Consider the following 20,763-nt stretch of genomic DNA (forward strand, 5'->3'; position numbering starts at 1 on the left):
CCTACTAGTAGCTTAGACTCGTTACCAAACTGCTAGGCTTGGGTCTCAATAGCACTCTGTATGTGGATTTAAGACTTTCTCATCAAACACCCATAGTCAGTCAGACTCCCATATTATATTCACTATACACATCAAACTGCACTCCCACATTCTCCACAGTCATTAAATTCGCAGATGACACAACTTTGGGATTGATCTCGGACAACAATGAAATTCTGTAACATTAGCTAGCGAAACTTACCTGATGTGACGTGGTCACTGCAAAGGAAAAATCCATTGGCTTAGGGGTCTCATCTTTCAGTAAGTTTTGTCCTACTCTGGGCTCTTTTTTATCACACTGAGCCACTTATTTCTTCTTTCTGGATTGTTAGGGATGCAGTAAAATGATTTACCTTTGTTTTTAGCACAGCTATTTGTGCACCCTGGTGCACAACAACCATGATAACGGTTTCCGAGAGCCTAAAACCACTGAAAACTTTCTTCACTGCAAAAATGGTGGCGCAGTGAATTACATTGCATTCTGGGATAGTGTGACGTCAACTCCTGGAGCTCTGGAGGAAATTCCATCCCATCAGAGAGAATCTTCTCCAAAACAGGGCAGGTAATAATAACAGAGAAAAGAAACAGGATCAACCCCTCAAACCTGAGGCTCTTGGTTATTCTTAATGCCAATCTTCTAACAAGTAGCGAAAACTGTTATTTGGATGCTGCATTCTTCTTTTTGTTGAACACATTTTAATTTATATTCTGTTGTATGATTCTTTATACTTGTCTATGTTGTTTCAATTAAAATAGTTCAAAGCTTATAAATTATAGACATTCAATTGGATATTGGACCTTTTTTCTAATTGAGTTGGGTCTTTGGGTTTTTGTACTCAGTGGCTGCTCCAGAGATTTCCTGTTGCAGGTGCTATGGGGAGGCGCAACACCTAAGAGAAGGTACTTTGAATTTTGGGGCATTTAATAATGTAATTTTAAGCATAAATGTATATATATAGACATTTCTTGGGGTTGCTATGATTATTATAGGGGGAGCTATTTTATTTTTTATTTTATTATTTTTTTTATTTTAATTTTATTTATTTATTTATTTATTGATTGATTGATTGATTGATTGATTGATTGGCGCCGTTCTAGCGGCAGCCTGTAGCCGCAGCTCCTCGTCGTATTTCGTGTAAACTTGTTAATTTGTTGGTTCACTCTTTTGTTGTTTTTTTCTGTTCAATCACAACCTTTCTGTTAAAGTTGCGAAATGGCTGTAGTTGGTTTGGTTGGTTTGGTCTTTCTCCTACTTTTCCTACTTTTTGTAACTTGGAAGATCGCCGCCGGCAGTTGTGGCAGTTGATTGCGCTGTGTAAACCCGCGCTGTTGCCTGGAGACAGGCCTGTGGTCCCGCAGGAGCTACGGAGGAGGCGCCGGGGCTGCAGGTCCGGAGCGAAACGGAGGGAAAGAAGGAGAAGACACAAACCGGCGGTCCCAGCGATCATAACGGGGAACGTGAGGTCTTTGGGGAACAAGACGGACGAACAGGCAGCGCTTGTGAAGACCCAGAGGGAATACCGTGACTGTAGCATTATTTGCTTCAGTGAAACATGGCTGCACTCGTACATCCCGGACAGCAGCGTTGAGGTCCCAGGTTACAGTTTGGTACGGGGAGACAGAGACTTTTCCAAATGTCATGAAGGAACGTCTCTATAACCCAGACATCGAACTGCTGGCTGTAGGAATGCGAAGTAAAGAAGTTCACGTACAGTTTACATCCCCCCGTCAGCTGATGCAGCGGTAGCCTGTGAAGTCATCAGCTCCACCGCTGCCAAACTACTGACTGAACACCCAGATGCATTCATGTTATATATTTTATTCCCTATGTGTAATGCCGCTGTTACACTGCAATTTCCCAGTCTGCCCCCCTGACGCCACAATTGTTTGTACTTTATAATTTAATATTTGCAGCATTATGCTCTGAGTTCAGTTTGTTAAATATACAAATGAGGCCATATACTCACTTTTTAGTGAGCCGAGCCCAAAGAGCTGGCTCTCTAAAAAAGCCGGAATTCCCATCACTACTGCCGACACCCGATTTGATTTGTGTTTACTTCAGGTTACCTCAGGCAACCAAACGTTTCTATGGAAACAGCCTAGAAGCAACAAACGTTTGTCTTAACTTATAACGCTTCTAACGAACGGAAGGGTCGCTGCCCTTGTCGCCTAATCGTCTAATGGGTTAAGGTAAGGCTATGAATGAAGATTAAGTAATTTTTTTATTTAATTCTTGATTAAGGCTGTTTCCGAAGGGGGTCTGAAACAGCTCGAGCCAATTTTATCGTCGAAGCCGTTAAGCCGCGCTCCGTGTTACATCAGTTTGCACCGTCCCTGTCATTAACCGTTGCCTTTAGTCAGTGAGTAGATGCTTTACAAGCAACAGAACCGTTAAAAAAAAATGATGAAAGTGAGGATCTATGTATCTTGTATATAATACGCTATCATCTGAGAGTAAATAATTTTCCATTAAGGGTTTAGTTCTCTCTTTTACAGTAGAACATGAGAAGAAATATATGATGTGAAGACGTTGAGAGAAATGGAAGAGACATATTTGAAATCGGTTCGTCAGGTAAAGCTGCTTGATCAGTTATAATTTTTAATGTTACCTTTGTCTTTCCTGTGTACTGGCTATGTATGGACATTATTCAATGAGATAAGTAACAACTAAATAACGCCCTCCTTTTCTTCTCTGACCCAAATTTTCATATTTTCTTTAACTGGAAGAGAGTCATTCGCTGTGTAACTATTTCTGGTGTAACAGAAGAGTCGTGGACAGAGCAGAATAAGAGAGCTCTGGATCAATTTATTGTGGACACCTCTATCCCAGCTGTTGTGGTCTACAAGGACACTCATGGTTTGTTGCAGGTGGAGTACTCCATGCCCTCACTGGTAGGACACATTTTCTTTTCAACATTATGAATTTTAATGAATTGAATTAATATCAATGTGGTTGTAATTATTAATCGTAGATTTAAGTTTACAAAATATAGAAAACTGGATTGTTATGTGATTTTTCCTTTGAGCAGCTCTGTAACAATTGTTTGAGGAGCTGAAGTGTTCTTTTCTCATTCTCTGTTTAATTATGCTAATATGTTCTAATCAACAAATGTTCTGTTTGTCTTCATCACCACACCCAAAAAAAATCGTTACATAGGGACACATGCTGGAGCAGCTGAACTATTTTACTCGAATGCCAGGATCTACAATCACACCAGATACGTTTGAGGCCGTCGTACAATTTGCTACAGTGTGGGGTAACCCCACTCTGAGTCTGCTTCATTACATGAACTGTTTGCATGCTCCTGCGGTTGCCCTGAGCACTTTCCAAGAGAAGAGCGTCAAGGACAACTTTCTCGACACCATGCACTGCCACATCCTTAACCTCACAGGTAGCTATCTCAGAGGAAACCAGAAAAACACAAAACGATAACTGAAATCAATAGCTTTGTTTTTACTTACAGGAAACTTTTTATTGACACTAAAGCAATTGAATAAAGCAATTGAATAAGATATGAAAAGTTTAGGTAATCCTTAATTAGTCTCTCAGATGGGGAAATTCAGAGACAATAGACCAGAACAGATTTGATGATTTATGTTTGTGCTGATGAAAAATCTGCTGCTTCTGAGGACTGCAGAAACCTAACCCTTTGGTGAGGAAGTTCATACCAAGATGATTAGGTAGAAATTATCAAAAAGACAAGACAAATGGCAAAAGAAGACAAATGTCACATTTGGCTTGAGTGAGTGCAATGTGCAGTTGTTCAAGTTATGAGAAAATTTCACAGACCCATATGTACACTTCAGTATAACATTTTGTTTAATTTTATATTTGAACAGATGATGTGTATAAGAAGATGGATAAGACAGTCCTTTACATACCAATGGAAGGCCTACAGTGCATGCCTGAGGAGGCCATCAAGGACAAAAAGTTGCTACAGAGAATGGAGGGTTAGTCTTTGTATATATACATTTATACTGTGTGTGTGTGTGTGTGTACTATCCTTTGCCACCTGTCACTATGGGTTTCGTCTGTACAAAGTCCCTGTATTAATATCTAGGAAAAAAAAAAAAAACTTAAAACCACAGCTGTCCGTATCAGATATGGGAGTCTATAGGAGGACACAGTGGACAATGTAAGCCCTAAATCCAAATTCAAGTTACCTGTTTTTCGTGTTCTATCACTTATACTGATTCATCATCGTCCTTTTTAATTTTTTCCCTACAAAATCTCTCATTTTATTTCAACATCTTGTCAAGAATGCAGGTTTTCACATCATTCCTAACTCTGATCTTATTTGTTACAACATTTCCTCTGTCTTTTATTTATTTGTACAGCAATTAACCACTTGCATGTTCTTCCTGTTACAGCTGTCGTCATCCACTGGACAGATAAGATCAAGGCTCTCCTGAATGCTCAAGAAGTAACAAAAACGGGTGACAACTGTGACCCACTGCACGAGATAACTTTTTGGAAGAGTCGCTCTGCCAGATTGGTGAACATCAGTCAGCAGTTGCAAAAGCCAGTGGTCAGGCATGTTCAAACTTTGCTGGAACTTTCCAAGTCTCTGTATCTAAAGCGCTTCTATAAACTGGCCTTGGAAACACAGGTACAGAAAGTCTGCGATTATTAGTTCTGAAATTAAAATCAAATGTATGTGTGTGTGTGTGTGTGTCTCCTTTTCCCATTTCTGGTTGCCACAGAAAGTCAGCTTGACTTGCAAGATTAGATTTTACTACAGTTTTACGCCATATGCCCTTCCTGATGCAACCCTCCCCATGTATGACAGGCAGAGATACTGTCCAATATACTAACAAGTATTAAAATTAAAATCAAGTCTAATTTAATTAAATATAATTAGGAACTTTTGCTTTTTCTACCAGTTTTAGTTAAAATATCAAAAGTGCAGTAATAATAATGCTAACCAGTCATATCTCATTTCTATTTCACAGGAATGCTCTCTGCAGGCACAGTCAAACCTGTCCTTCCTGTCTATATTGAAGGAACCTTGTGAAGAGTTTACCCAGCTCAAGCCATGCCAAGCTACTTCTAAAATAAGAAATATTATCAGGCTAATACGCATTATCTGGGTACATTCTAAACATTACTACTCTAGCGAGAGAATCAATGGTCTCTTCTGCAAGGTAACTAAATTTCATAACATTTCTGTGAGAACTTCCTTCTGGGGTAGTTGAGCACTCCACCTGGATTAGATTTTTGTCTTGGGCTGATAAGGCATTTCATTTAATTTTCTTCTTCTTCACTCTCTCTTTTTGTTTTACATACAGTACAGGCCAACAGTTTGGACACACTTTCCTATTCATTTGAATGAGAAGGTGTGTCCAAATTTTTGGCCTGTACTGTAGAATACAATCACTGTTTCTAAATTATATTCTTATTATCAAAAGTGCAATGTAAATATGGGGGATAATGAATGTTTTCTATGGTCAGTTGCCTCTGTGATATCAGAACCTGCAGCTGAAGCCTGATATTAACCTCTTTCACATGGGCTTAGGCTAATTTAAATAAATTATTTAAATAATTACTGTATTTTCCGCACTATAAGGCGCACCGCATTATAAGGCGCACCTTCAATGAATGACATATTTTAAAACTTTTTCCATATGTAAGGCGCACCGCATTATAAGGCGCTACAGTAGAGGCTGGGATTACGTTACGTTACGTTACGCGTTAATGTCCATATTCACAATATGACCAACCTTGTTCAACTGTAAACACACAAAAGAAACACGTAAAGCTCACTTTATCAGTTCATTCCTCATCTACCAATCCCTCGAATTCTTCTTCTTCAGTGTCCGAATTGAACAGCTGGGCGAATGCGGCATCCAACACGCCCGGCTTTCTCATCAAAGTCGTCATTAATGGAGTCAGTCTCAACTGTGGTTCGAGCTTTCAGGAAGGCAGGAATTGTCACTGAACTGCCAGACAACAACAGCGACACTGATATATCAGCCCAGGCATTTACGATCCACTGGCAGATATATATATGGATCAATATCAATATTGATCCATATATAAGGCGCACCGGATTAAAAGGCGCATTCAAAGAGCTTTTGAAAAAATTGAAGGCTCTTAGGTGCGCCTTATAGTGCGGAAAATACAGTAATATAATTAACAAAAAATTGTTTTACCAAAAGATATTAAGAATGTTAAGAAGAGAGATTTCAGCTGAGATGCCATTGAATCAGTCAAATGATTCCTTCAGCCTGTGGTTTTAAACTTATTTATGTGATTAGTTGCCATTTGGAAGATGTTTTCGCAAATTCTTAAAAGGACATTAGGAAGCAAATCAGCATACAGACTAGAGTGTGCAGTTAATTGAAATATAATTGAAATCGGTAGATGGCCAGGTGTATTATTCAAATTTCAGCAAACATAATTTTTTTTGAGAAAGGTAAAATGTGTCATTCCACTTAAATTGCAACAGCAAAAATATTTTCTTTGCATTAGGTGAATCCTACAGAAAATTAAAAGCAAAAACTCACAAAACTCCAAAAGATTTGTACATATATGTTGTGATTAATTTTGTGTTTAATTTACACAATGAAAACAATTTGTTGTGTCTGTACGTGTACTCCAAATACGTATTATTTCAAATGTTGAAGTTTGTAAAGGTTCTCACTCATCTATGTCGTATTTATAGCAAGTTGTAATAGTAAGAAGCTTCCTTACTTCAGTACAGAACTGAGGACACTTCTTGGAAGAGAGTGAAACATCTTCAGGAATCTACAATGAAGTCCAGTTGTCCTAAATATAACTTTCTTTTGTGTGTTTGTTTGTTGCAGATGAGTAATATGATCATCTGGCTATGCTGCAAAAACATCTCTGTGGACAGGATCTTTGATGGCTATGTCATATCCAGCAAGGAAAATCTAAATGACTGTATCCAGTGTTGCCTGACCTGGAAGGAAATATACCTGGAAGAATCACAGATACACCACAAGTAAGAGAAATATCATCTGATTAAGGCCCCAAAGCCCCAAAGCAATAGGTGATAAGGGGCTTTTAAGATCTTAAGTAGCCAAAGTTGAATATATTTGATTTCAATCATTGTAATGTAATGTAATGTAATCATTGTACTAGTTTATACGGGTATATATATATATATATATATGTGTGTGTGTGTGTCTGACGAGTTGAGGAAAAGTTGTTAACTTAAGCAAAACTTCATAACTTAAAGCACCCATAAAGAACAACGGGAAGGAGAAGAGCTTAGATTTGAAGTGTATGTCAGATAACCTCAGACCTCACTCTTCTGGAAATTTGTGTTAAACTAAAGGAAGACAAGAAATTTTTATCATCAGTTTCTCTCCTATCCTTGTCCTGTTTTTAGGTATTCCTCAGAAGGGTGGATTTTGGACCATAGAAATTTTTTTATGGTGGTTGATGCTTACATTCAGCGGTTCAGGGACCTGCAAGAGGTGACTTCATTTCTGAACACCTTGACAGACATTTACATGTTCACACTACAGCTATAAATTCATGCTGTTGAAATCAATGGCAGACCAACCGTCTACCCTCATAAGCAAATGCAGAATCAAATGATGAACGATGCAGCAGCAGTGGATGCTGCCTTTAAATATAGTTTTTTGGTGTTACCGCAACACCAAAAAATATATATGTGACTGCCAGCATCAGTTTGCGTGCTGGGAGGATGGTCAGCAGAGGGCCCTGCCAATCTTCAGTGGTTGGAAAGGACTATTAAAAAAAAAAAAAGAAGTAAATAATAAGAGATTACAGTTGTGGTCAAAAGTTATTTCTACAACTCAGATTTTCCTCTGATAGAGTGATTGGAACAGATACTTCTTTGTCACAAAAAACATTCATTAAATTTGGTTCTTTTATGACTTTATTATGGGTTAACAGAAAAAGTGACAAAATCTGTCACTTTTTCAGAGTTGTAGAAATAACTGGAAACTCTAGAGAGCCATGACATTATGTTCTTTACAGGTGTTTGTAAACTTTTGACCACAACTGTACATGTCAGATTGTGTCATAATTGTGCACGTCTTCCCTAACCAGATCAGCAAGGCAATGTCATTCACATTGAGATTTAAATAATGTCAAAAAGTATAAGTCAGCATTTGTTTTCTTTGCTTTGTCTTTCTTCACAATTAGTTCTTACCATACCATAATACCACATATCATCCAGTGTAATTTAATATATTTAGTCTTCAATTGCCTTTCCTTTTTTGTTGATGGTGTAATTGTTTTCTCTTCCCTCAGATATGTGACTGCCAGCATCAGTTTGCGCGCTGGGAGGATGGTCAGCAGAGGGCCCTGCCAATCTTCAGTGGTTGGAAAGGACTCGAGTTCTGCCGTGCCCTCCTTGAGATAGAGGGTAACTTCCATCGTGGCCTACAGGACCTGCACTTTGTTAGAAAAGGCATGCTTGATGTCGAGAACAGTGCATGGTGCACTGAAATGAGCAAGTAGGTGTATTGTTTGTAACTGTAATTACACAAATACAAACAAAAACATACACAAACGAAATGAACACTGATGAAAGCATCCACCAGTGCCTGACAATCAGTTGCTCCAATGTACAGTACAGTACATGCTCATTATCTTATGCATGCTAAGCAACATTTTTAGACTGTCTTAAGTTTTAGTACATGCTGTGTTGGTGGACAAGAAGCTCATTGTTTTTTACACAGATGTGTGTTCACGTCTGGGTTCATGTTCTTGTGTGTATGCCCAGATTTCGTGCATTGGTAAAGGATCTGGACATGATGATGCAGAACCTGATCAATTCAGTGTTTAAGACAGTGAAGACAGTGGACGAAGGAGTGCGGCTTGTGGACATTTTTAGACCAATGTTTATTCGAGAGGTGTCACTTACAGACACACACACCACCACCACGCATACAATTTATATTACAATCTCTATTCACTTGCATCCATCCTCCTCCTTCCCAGAGAATTAAGCACACTCTAGAAGAAAAGGCAGAGGAAGTATACATGATCTTTGACAAAGAGCTCAAAATGGTCAACAAGGAGTTGAACCAGAGGACAAGGCCTCCTGTAGACCATATGCCTGAATTTGCAGGCCAGGCCTACTGGGTAAGGGCCCTCAGACATCGCTTAGAAAGATCCATGGAGGTAAATTCATAATAATGCACAATCCATTTCTTTTAGCTATGATGGAGTGGAACATAAGCCCCAAATCCTTCATGACTTGTTTTCTTGATTTCTACCTTTTCTGTTCTCTTTTTTTACTTCTCCAGGTTTTTGAGAAGGCTTACTTCATGCCTCAGTCGCACAGCCATAAGCAGGTGTTTTACACCTATGCCCAGATGGTCCAGGTTATGGATGAGCTTGTAAGGACAAATTTCAGTGAGTGGAACAAAAGCCTGGATGGACAGTATATCAAGAGACTGGAGCAGCCACTCATGTTGCGCTGTAAGAAAAGTTCTGCCAAGCTGGACATCAGCTTTGACAAGTGGGTAACATAAACAATATAACACATTAATCTGGTATTTTATACTGTGTCTGTTTTGACTGTTTTGACATACACAGATCAATATGTCTACTTTCCTTATGTGAGACACAGGTGTGATGAATACACTCTCACCATCAGCTGAATGCAGAGATATAATTGTGTTTTGAACTTGATAATATATTAAAGAAGAAACTAAATTGTGTACATATTGTGTGTATTGTTATCCAGTAACCTGTTACACTTGTTCTCTGAGATCCATTACTGGAGTCAACTAAAGTTTGACATCCCCCAGAGTCTGTCTGACATTTACCAGAACAGGGATGACCTTGGAGCCCTGCGGGAGAGAGTTCTGCTACTGGTCAGGAATTATAATAGGTCTGGCACAAACACACACACGTACAGAAGATGCGATCAAACATGCATGAAAAATATGTAGGGGTGATGTAGGGGGGCTTATTTATATTGTAATCATCAACATTTATGTCTTGGACTTGGCTCTTTTTCAATCAAATAAGAATGATATTATGATAATAAGAAGTAGGCTACAGGTAGTTGATAACCTACTGTGAAGTTGTCAGATTGCAGCGTGTTAATGGATTTTAGTGAGGGTGTAAGTACTTTGACCTTTGGCTGAGTGATCTATGCCTTTCAGCATTGTACCCAAATGAAAAGTGTGTTTCTTCATGATGAAAAATCTGTCCAGCTTTTTTTAATCAGACATTAAATTGTGTGTAATTCTGGCTGACTTTAGAGTGGTTTAGCAGCCACCGTGTGTGAATTTGTGTGTTTCTCTGCACTAGGACCATCGGAATGCTGTCTCTTGATGAGATGGGTCTGTTTTGGGAGCAAATTAATTTAATTGATAAGAAGATTCAACCAGGGCTGACCAAGATCTTCTGGTCATCTTTGGAAACTTCCAATATCTTAATCCATGACTGTCTCCTGCATATGGACAAGGTTGTAACAGTATTTTTGGGGATATGGGTTTTTGTATGGCTTCTTTGTTACGGTAACACTGTAAAAAAAATGTTGCTGTCTTTAGAAATTCAAACTGGCACCGTTGGTAACTATTAGGGTTAAAGTCAAACTAATGAATGTACAGTACAGGCCAAAAGTTTGGACTGACTTTCTCATTCAAATGAATAGGAAAGTGTGTCCAAACTTTTGGCCAGTACTATAGATGAATAGAGGTTTACATGTGTCACATCTCTAGACTGTCAGATTAAACATTTGGTAAAATGAATTTTCAGTTTATAGTACATTGATTTGACAAACACTGGTTCAGGCTGTATATACAGAGAATAGGAACAAACTTCCTAAAGGCTGTCTTACCTGATTTGGAAGTATTAGGAAAACCACAATGAGTAGTCACGGAGTAGCTCCGCTGCTCTCCTCTCCTCTATTCACCTCCCCTCCCCTCTCCATATTCCACAGTTTCAGATGATCGTTGATGGATACAAAGTATCCAATCTATGCATCTCCAACCTTTGTCGCAAGCTCAGTGACACATTGCTGGTTAGCCTGGACAGCAAGACTGTGTACAGGTAAAAACTGCTCTGATTTCTACTTTAGTGTGCTATGGTTAATACACTAAAAGCGCCAAATTATAATGTAGACAGTATTTGAGTCATATTTATTAAATATTTCAAAATGGTGGGTAAAATTTTCATCTTGTGTGAGTTTGTTTAGTCACTCCCTACCCCTGGATATTTCAGATGTGGAGGTAAACCACAATATATTTCAACAGGTTACTATCATAGTATTGCTACAGTCCATTGAGGAAGTAAAGTGAAAGCATCACTTGCTTTGACCAAAAGCAAGATCTGTACGGGTCATGCACTTTGATTCCTTTTTGTTGGTTGCATCTTAGAATAATAACAATTCCTGTTATTATAATAAGGAACCTGCAGTTTGAGAATTACCATAAGGGCCACCAGCAGACCTGTCTCCAAATACTACAGTCAGCACATCAGGATATTGTTGATACCATGAGCTCTATCTACAACATCTTCTCTCACGGTGGACCAGAGGTTTTTCTATTATTTATTTGTCACCATACCTTTCACTAATGATTTCACATCTAAAATTCGCGAGATAACATTCTAAGGCTTATATCTAAGGCTTATATACTTTACCAACTTTAGAGTAATGCAGTTTTGACCTGCAAAAGTTGTTTATATTTACATTAAATTCATTATGTGAGTAAAAACAATATGGGCTCAACTAAATTACACAGAATAGAGGACCTCCAAAAAACACTGAATCAAGGGCAATCTGCTTTATAAAACTACTTAATATGCAGCTGTATTTAATTTCTCCAGGATGTCTTTCTTTCTTATTAAAAGCCAACCCAGTGTCTCCATTTTTACCATGCTGTGAAAGACCCAGGAAAAGTGGGAGACCTACACAGAGAAGGTGGATCACATGGTAGAAGAAGCGCTTCGAAGAAACATCAAACACTCAATGAAGAGGCTATTGAAAGCCATCAGTGGAGACAGCAAGTCATCACCTAATCCCTTGTTCAAAGTCCTGGTAACGCTATGCCAAACCACTGCCCAAACCACACCAAGGGTAACAACAACCGCTCATAATGCAATTAAGTAATTTAATAATGACTTACATGCACTACATGTGCATATGTGTGATATAAACTTTACACAAAGTAAAATAGTATTTATAGTATAGGCACCAGTGTTATTCTCTCACACGCACACACACATTCCATCCAGTTTGGCATTGTGGTGCCAGTTAATATGCAAAAATGCAGAAATGAACTCACTGTAAATGTTTGGTCCTCATTGAAGCCTCACTGCTGTAAAATTACTGATAGGCCACAGGATGTACTGAGGGGCTTTGGTTGCTGAAACTAGAGACAAGATGCAGGTCTTTTGCTGAGCCACAGAATTAGGGCTCACTACTTAGTTTTGGCTGCAGTTAATTTGACGTAGACAGAAGTAAATCCAAATTTAACAGGGTTAGATTCAATTATCCATTATGATTGTAACACAGTTTTCTTGTGTTTTTGTATGAACCTTCAACTTATTTATCTCCTCCATGCTGAAGCTAATAATAAGACCCACCCCCTTAAATTTTGGGAATATGTTTGTCACAGTAGAGATGCATAATTATTGCTTCAGTCTCAATACCATCACATTTTTTATTTTATTGCCTTTAATTTATTGTATCGTTTTTTATTGTCTTTTTTAATCATCTTTTTATTTCCTTGGAAACCTTGCAGTCGATTTTTATCTGTGATTTTTATAGTTTTTATTTTTGTTTGCTTTTTGTTCATTGATCTTTAAAATGTGGGATGTAAAACTTTTATTTTGTTGAGACAGTAATTTTTGTTTCCGTGCATCTGTCCCTATTCCTACAGGTGGAATTTTCCCCTACTCTTGGAAAACTTGCTCAGAGTGTGAACATTATGCCCCAGCTTATTAGCACCATTACAGAATTTAAACGACTACCTGAACTTCTTTCCTGCAAGCAGACACAGCACGAGCACATACACATCAATATAGGTTTGAGTAATTTTTCTTTAAGTTGTTCATGCAAATGTAGACTTGCTGTAGTAAAAAATTATGGAAGGTTTGGATGCACATTCCCCTTTAAATGAATTGGAAAGTGGGTCCAAACTTTTGACTTGTACTGTTTATGCGGCAATGCTTATTTGTATTAGCTTGTAATTTTTTCACAAATCTTGGCCTTGTCCTCTTTAATCCTTACTTCAGAAAAAGATGAGGAGATTAAGAAGATTCAGGCCGCTGTTGCCACAGGGATGGCAGCCAATGCCAGCCACCTGCGAGCCTATCTCAAGACCTGGGACAAATACAGGGACATCTGGGAGATTAACAAGGACTCCTTTATACAACGCTATCAGAGACTAAACCCGCCAGTTACCTCTTTTGATGCAGATATACACAGGTACCATGCAATAATCAAAAATGTTCAAATAGTCTTTGGTTGGACTGCTTCTTCTGGAAGTTTTCTGAAGCTGATTCTGAAAAAAAAAAAAAAAAATCACAAGCCAACATTCTAAATGTGTTTTAATTTATCACTATCCCAAGTGAACTTGTACTCCCATTTTGTTGTGAGACACAGCGTTTTCTGTTGTTTTTTATGACAATGAAGCATGACATATTTCACCTGTGTCATACATGTTCTGGTTAACCCCCAGATACACAGAAAAGGCCAATAATGTTCAACAGGAAGAGACCGTATTGAACATTGGGTTTGTCACACTGGACTGTTCACCACTCAAGTCTACCTTGGTGCAGTACTGCAGTGAGTGGCAAACTAAGTTAACTGAGTTGCTCAGCCACGTGGCCAGCACTCGCCTCAAAGACCTACATGCCTCCCTACACAACAATGCCAATAGGTGAGACAAGTGAAAAAACTGAAAAATTACATTCAGTTAGGAGGAGAGAGACCATAGCTGCTCTTGAACAGAGGAGGCCCATTATCTTTAGCATTGCAATCACCCCTTAAGAAATTTATTTTGAAGTGTTTTTAAATATGTTAAAGTAGCACCTAATGTGAAAGAATTATGAGTTCTGACTAGGAAATGTACTTATCCTTACCTACTCACTCACAATTGTTCCTTTAGCCATTATCTATGATCATTTATGTTTTGAACATTATGTGGAGCTTGTTGTATAGCTTGTATAGCTGCATATTGTTGTATAGCTTAACACCTGCTCTTTGTGTAAAAGAGTTAATTTATGGTGAATTCAGGTAAAAGATTATTGATTTAACTTCATCTATTCAGTGACCGGGAGGAATATAGATGGGAAAGGAGATAGAGGAAAGAAGAACCATGATGACTATTTGAAATATTTGCTTACCATTTCAGTATTTATTTATTTATTTATTTATTTTTATGGTTAGGATGAGACAAGTCCCCCAGACACTGGCTGAACTTGGTGAGAGCCTGAAGCTCTTCGAGACTCTGCAGGCAAATATGGCCAAGATAGAAGCTCAGATTCCTCTCATACATGAACAGTTTGCTATATTAGATAAATATGAAGTTCCAGTGGAACAGGCTGTAAGTATTCCCTATCAATAAGCAGTATACACACAAAAAAGTTGAACATTGTACACAATTTCACATGCGTAAATTGTCGATATGAATAGGTTTTTCTGAATTTGTAACATCACACCAAACTACAATAATAAATAAAAAAAAAAAACATTTGCACCCTCAAAAGAGAATACAGGCTTAGAATACATTTTGTCTCATTCTGCCACTGGGTTAACTCACAGGTGCTGAATATGAGCGAGGTGCTGAATAGGGAATGGGTTTGGTTCCAGAAGGTACTAATTGACAGTGGCATCATGCTGGAGAACCACAAGGAAAAATTTAAAAACAACCTCATCCTGTCCTTTGAGGAGTTCAAGAAGAAGATCCAGACCACTGTACAGGAGTTCAACATTACAGGTGAGATATTCTCTCTTAATCTTTTACTATTCCTACCACACACATATACAGTTGTGGTCAAAAGTTTACATACATTCGTAAAGAGCATAATGTCATGGCTCTCTTGAGTTTCCAGTTATTTCTACAACTCTGAAAAAGTGACAAAATCTGCTGGGTCAAAAATATACATACAGCAACATGAATTAGCAATTTTGGTGACTTAGAAATCTGTGTCAATGAAATGAGCTCCATAGCATGGCCTCTTAACTTCTTGTGAGTGATTATGAGTGACTACAGCTGGTGACTTCTCTGAGGCCATTAAAATAGGGCTCATTGGATACAAACGCCCACAAACACTACAATGGGAAAGTCAAAGGAGTTCAGCAATCTGAAATCTGAAAAAGCGAATCCTTGACTTGAACAAGTCAGGAAAGTCACTTGGAGCCATTTCAAGCTGCAGGTCCCAAGAGCAACAGTTTGTAAGTATAAAGTGCATGGCGCTGTTTTGTCACTGCCACGATCAGGAAGAAAACGCAAGCTATCACCTGCTGCTGAGAGAAAATTTGTCAGGAGGGTGAAGAGTCAACCGACAACCACCAAAAAGCAGATCTGCCAAGAATTAAAAGCTGCTGTAACACAGGTGTCAGTGTCCACAGTCAAGCGTTTTTTGCATCTCCATGGACTGAGAGGCTGCCGTGCAAGAAGGAAGCCCTTGCTCCAAAAGTGGCACCTTATGGCTTGACTGAAGTTTGCTGCTGATCACATGGACAAAGATAAGACCTTCTGGAGGAAAGTTCTGTGGTCAAACGAAACAAAAATTGAGCTGTTTGGCCACAATGCCCAGCAATATGTTTGGAGGAGAAAAGGCTAGGCCTTTAACCCTAAGAATACAATGTCTACCATCAAGCACGGTGGTGGTAGTATTATGCTGTGGGGCTGTTTTGCTGCCAACGGAACTGGTGATTTACAAAGAGTAAATGGGATAATGAAGAAGGAGGATTACTTTAAATTTCTTCAAGATAACCTAAAATCATCAGCCCAAAGGTTGGGTCTTGGGCGCAATTGGGTGTTCCAACAGGACAGTGACCCCAAGCACACATCAAAAGTGGTAATGGAATGGCTAAATCAGGCTAGAATTAGGGTTTTAGAATGGCCTTCCCAAAGTCCTAACTTAAACCCCAATGAGAACATATGGACAATGCTGAAGAAATATGTCCATGTCAGAAAGCATCAAACTTAACTGAACTGTACCAATTCTGTCAAGAGGAGTGGTCAAAGATTCAGCCAGAAGCTTGCCAGAAGCTTGTGGATGGCTAAGAAAGCGCCTAATTGTAGTGAAAATGGCCAAGGGCCATGTAACCAAATATTAGCACTGCTGTATGTATATTTTTGACCCAGCAGATTTGATCACTTTTTCTGTTAACCCATAATAATAAAGTCATAAAATAACCACTTCATTAATATTTTTTGTGACAAAGAAGTATCTGTTCCAATCATTCTATCAGAGAAAAGTCAGAGTTGTAGAAATAACTGGAAACTCTAGAGAGCCATGACATTATGTTCTTTAGATAGATAGATACTTTATTTATCCCAGACTGGGAAATTGCAGTGTAACAGCAGCATTACACATAGGGAAAAAAATATATAACATGAATGCATCTGGGTGTTCAGTCAGTAGTTTGGCAGCGGTGGAGCTGATGACTTCACAGGCTACCGCTGCATCAGCTGACGGGGGGATGTAAACATCGGGCGCATTCCTACAGCCAGCAGTTCGATGTCTGGGTTATAGAGACGTTCTTCATGACATTTGGAAAAGTCTCTGTCTCCCCGTACCAAACTGTAACCTGGGACCTCAATGCTGTTTGTGTGTAATAAATGGAGAGGAGACATGGAGCGAGTCTATCACATGAACTGTATTGAGAACTCCCGCCAGAGACATGAACAACACAGCACTTCCTGGTTTTCAGTCGGGCCATACCATTACCATGCAAACACTAGGGGGGGGAACTACCAGTATAGAACAATCCCATAACATCTCCCCTTTTTTAGATAGCAGCTTAACATAGCCCTTATTGCACTAAATTGTTTAACTGTATTGCAACTTGAATTCAAGTAAAAAATAAATTCCAGGTTTACCCCACCCTAACGAACAAGAAATTAGCCCAGGCACTAAGTCCAGTCTATAGATTCAGTCTGTTTGGCACCTTCACCAGCCTGCCACTGGCCGTTCTGTGTCCTGGTGTGGGTGGGGACACACCCATGGGCTGGTGAAGACCACTCTGCCCTGGTGGCCTGGTGCCCTGTGCACTTGTGCCACAGGCTATGACCTCATCCACCGCATTACAGGGTGGACTACCGGGTTGCTCGACAGGTGGGCTACTTTGCTGCTCGCCGTGCTGCTGGGGGTGATGCCCTGTCCCTCCGACCTCTGCTGGCCGCAGGTCCACCCGGTTTCGCCGGTAGTATGTTCCTTCCACATCCACCAGGTACGATCTGGGAGCCACCTGCTGCATACAAACTCCTCTTCTCCACCTGCCCGTCCTGTCCCCAGGCAATGGCTTCATTCTAATGTCCTGGCCAACTCTCAGCTCAGGTAGGTCCCTGGCTGACCGGTCGTACCAAAGCTTGGCTGTTTGATGTTTGATTCGCAGTTTGTCTGGAACCCCGGTGACCACACTCGGCTCCAGGAGTCTGTCAGCCACTGGGAGCGGGGTCCTCAGTCTACGAGACATCAGTCTCTGCACTGGGCTGCTGAACATGCCCTCCGAGGGTGTGTTCCTCCACTGTAGAATAGCCAGCCACGGGTCATTGCCTGCACAGGCCGCCTTCTTACACAGATTCTTTACTATTTTTACAGCGGACTCTGCTTTTCCATTAGATTTTGGATATCTGGGTGAGGACTTAACGTGTTCAAAGTCCCAGTCTTTTGCAAACCTTTTGAAGGTTTCACAGTCAAATTGGGGTCCACAGTCTGTTATTACCCGGTCAGGCTGCCCGTGCCTTGCAAACTGGGCCTTGCACCTGAGTACTGTGGTCTCTGCCGAAAGATCTGGGAGCAATTCTATTTCCCAAAAATCCGAATAATGATCTACAATAAGCAGAAAGTCTTTGCCCGCCTGCCTGAACAAGTCCATACTCACAATCTGCCATGGCCGCGTTGGAAGTGCATGTGACAACATTGTTTCACGCTGCTGTTTGTGTGAGTATTCGTTGCACGCTGAGCACTGGCTCACATAGTCCTTGACTTCCCCATGCATGTTCGGCCAGTACAGCGTGTCTTTTGCCTGCCTATAGCAGGCATCTCCTCCTACATGGCTGGCATGAAAGCGTTTCAACATTTCCGCACGCAGCGATTTTGGGACTATGACTCTCTGGCTTTTGAAAAACACTCCATCTTGTGCATTGATCTCGTCCTTAATTGACCAATATTCTCTGATGGCCAGTGGGGTGTCCTCCCGGCGATCTGGCCATCCCTGAAGCACTGCTGCCTTCAACAACTGAAGAGCGTCATCTCCCTCAGTGTGTTGTCTGATCTGACTCAGGCGCCTGCTGGTGACATTCAGGTAATCAGCCTGGTTTATCTGTTCCGTGTCCACCCCTGGCCTGGTGACTGCAGGTGACAGATGTTGTGTTTCGTGTATCTTGTGTCAGTCCTCTGTGGTGAAACCGTGGCTCTGCTCAAAGTGTAACTGATGTGCATGTCGGAACCAGGCTTGTATATTACCTTGAGGTTGTAATTCTGGAGCGTGAGCAGCATGTTCTGGAGACGCTTGGGGGCAGTGAGGAGGGGCTTGTTAAAGATTGAGGTAAGTGGCTTATGATCTGTCTCCGCTGTGATCTCCCCCCGCCCGTACAGGTAGTAGTGAAACCGCTGGCATGCAAACACTATACTCAGGCACTCTTTTTCGATTTGTGCATAGTTCTCTTCTGTCCGAGTTAGCGCCCGTGATGCGTCCCCTATAGGCTGTCCCTCCTGTAACAGGCAGCGGCCAAGTCCTTTCTGACTTGCATCACTCTGGATGGTGACCGGCTTGGTCACGTCGTAGTATCTCAGGATTGGGGCCGCTGTGACCAGACGCTTGATCTCTTCAACTGCGGCGTCATGCTTTGGTAGCCAGTGCCATGGGATGTCCCTGTCCAGCAGCCTTCGTAGTGGCTCACACACCTCAGAGAGGTGTGGGGTGAACTTTGCCAGGTAGGTCACGAAGCCTATCAGTCTCTGTACTGCTTTAGCATCTGTGGGAAGAGGCATGTCCTGGACAGCCCTGACTTTTTCAGGGTCCACCCTGAGCCCCTCTGCTGACAAAATGTGTCCATGGAATTTGACCTCCCTGATCCTGAACTGCAGTTTCTTTAGACTGAGTCTAAGCTTGACCTCCCTGCACCTGTCCATGAGCTCTAGCAGTTTCCTGTCATGGTCTCTTGTGGCTTCCTCATCTGTGTCCCCACACCCCACCACCAGTATGTCGTCTGCAATGGGTTCTACACCCTTGAGCCCGTCCAGTAGCTCATGCTGTTTCTGCTGATATCACTCTGGGGCCACCGATACCCCGAAAGGCAGCTTTAGCCAGCGTTTCCTGCCCCAGGGCGTCCAACATGTGGTTGTGTAACTGCTTTCTTCATCTAGCTTACACTGTAAGAAGGCATCACGCGCGTCTACAAGAGTGAAGACACGGGCCTTGGGCAGTTTATATAAGACATCCTCAAGTGTTGGCATTATGTAGTGGGACCTTTTCAAAGATAGATTTAGTGACTTGGGGTCTATGCAAAGCCTCAGTTTCTCTGGCTGCCTGACTATCACCATGTTGCTAATCCACTCGGTTGGTTCGGACACTGAGGCTAAATGTCCATCTCTCTCATGTCTGTCCAGTCGAGCCTTGACTGCTTCCCTGAGAGCTACTGGAACATTACGTGGGGAAGCCTGCACTGGAGCTACATCTTTATCTAACTCAAAATGAACCTCCCCTGGGAGCGATTCAACTGGTGCATTGAAAACATCGTCATAGGTTTTGATAAGATGCTGCCTAGTTAGACACTCTGAGCTGCTGTGTCCTACCATAAGTAGCTCCTTAGGTATGGTAAAGTGCATCAAACCTAGACGCTCGCAGGTGTCACCTGACAACAGGGGTCTCTGACTGCTCCTCACTATCTCAAAGCACAGCTCGTGCATTTTTCCTCTCACTACACACTCTGTCTTGAATCTGCCAATGGATCTTAATGACTGGCCTGGATATAGAACCAACCTGGTGTGGCTTGGTGATAACTTTGCCTGGGGCGCCAGTCTCCTCATATCTGTTACGCTCATTACATCACAGGTCGCCCCTGAATCTAGCTGGCATCTCTGAGATCCCCCATTTATCTTAATGTTAACGAACCATTTCTTTCCACATCCCTGCACTGCCCCAATGCTCTGTGCAGTATATATGTGTGCCTCTGTGTCAGACGGGCTCATATCCCCCGGGTATTCAGTATCTGCTGCGTTCAACTGTCTGGTGGCTTGGGCCTTCTTCATGCACATTTTTGTGGTTTGCTGTTCCACAATAGCGACAGTTCTTGCCATATGCAGGGCAAAGTTCACGTCCGCGCCTGTGTGTGTTGCCACAAAACCTGCAAGTTGCGCCTTCACTCGCGCCAGGCGGCTGGTTCTGAGACCTGTCATGGCGGGTCTGCCTCGGTGCAGCCCGCGGCCGACGACTGTCTGCTGCATGCACTGTCTCTGGAGGTCTGTCATGTGTCATTGCTTTCAAACTCGAATCTGTCAGTTCTGCCGCCCGGCATATTTCTATGGCTGATGTGAGCTTTTTCTCCCTGAGCAGGCGACGGCGCACAGCCTCATCGCACACG

General features: G+C 41.2%; 1 protein-coding gene across 1 annotated transcript in view; it reads left to right on the forward strand.

Annotated features, from left to right (window-relative positions):
- The first annotated feature begins 2,430 nt into the window (after nt 1-2,430).
- The window catches only part of dnah2 (dynein, axonemal, heavy chain 2), a 100,719-nt gene continuing 82,386 nt past the window's right edge, over nt 2,431-20,763 (forward strand). The window contains exons 1-22 of the mRNA XM_029525894.1: nt 2,431-2,611; nt 2,767-2,931; nt 3,197-3,431; nt 3,880-3,990; nt 4,411-4,649; nt 4,993-5,184; nt 6,847-7,004; nt 7,395-7,482; nt 8,288-8,493; nt 8,763-8,894; nt 8,983-9,163; nt 9,289-9,503; nt 9,732-9,878; nt 10,304-10,460; nt 10,938-11,047; nt 11,404-11,533; nt 11,886-12,074; nt 12,880-13,024; nt 13,235-13,427; nt 13,681-13,881; nt 14,391-14,547; nt 14,766-14,940. Coding sequence (XP_029381754.1) covers nt 2,579-2,611; nt 2,767-2,931; nt 3,197-3,431; nt 3,880-3,990; nt 4,411-4,649; nt 4,993-5,184; nt 6,847-7,004; nt 7,395-7,482; nt 8,288-8,493; nt 8,763-8,894; nt 8,983-9,163; nt 9,289-9,503; nt 9,732-9,878; nt 10,304-10,460; nt 10,938-11,047; nt 11,404-11,533; nt 11,886-12,074; nt 12,880-13,024; nt 13,235-13,427; nt 13,681-13,881; nt 14,391-14,547; nt 14,766-14,940 — 3,559 coding nt within the window. The 5' untranslated portion in view covers nt 2,431-2,578. The remainder of the gene's footprint in view (nt 2,612-2,766; nt 2,932-3,196; nt 3,432-3,879; nt 3,991-4,410; nt 4,650-4,992; nt 5,185-6,846; nt 7,005-7,394; nt 7,483-8,287; nt 8,494-8,762; nt 8,895-8,982; nt 9,164-9,288; nt 9,504-9,731; nt 9,879-10,303; nt 10,461-10,937; nt 11,048-11,403; nt 11,534-11,885; nt 12,075-12,879; nt 13,025-13,234; nt 13,428-13,680; nt 13,882-14,390; nt 14,548-14,765; nt 14,941-20,763) is intronic.

Source organism: Echeneis naucrates, chromosome 18, assembly GCF_900963305.1.
Source record: "Echeneis naucrates chromosome 18, fEcheNa1.1, whole genome shotgun sequence".
Classification (NCBI taxonomy): Eukaryota; Metazoa; Chordata; class Actinopteri; order Carangiformes; family Echeneidae; genus Echeneis; species Echeneis naucrates.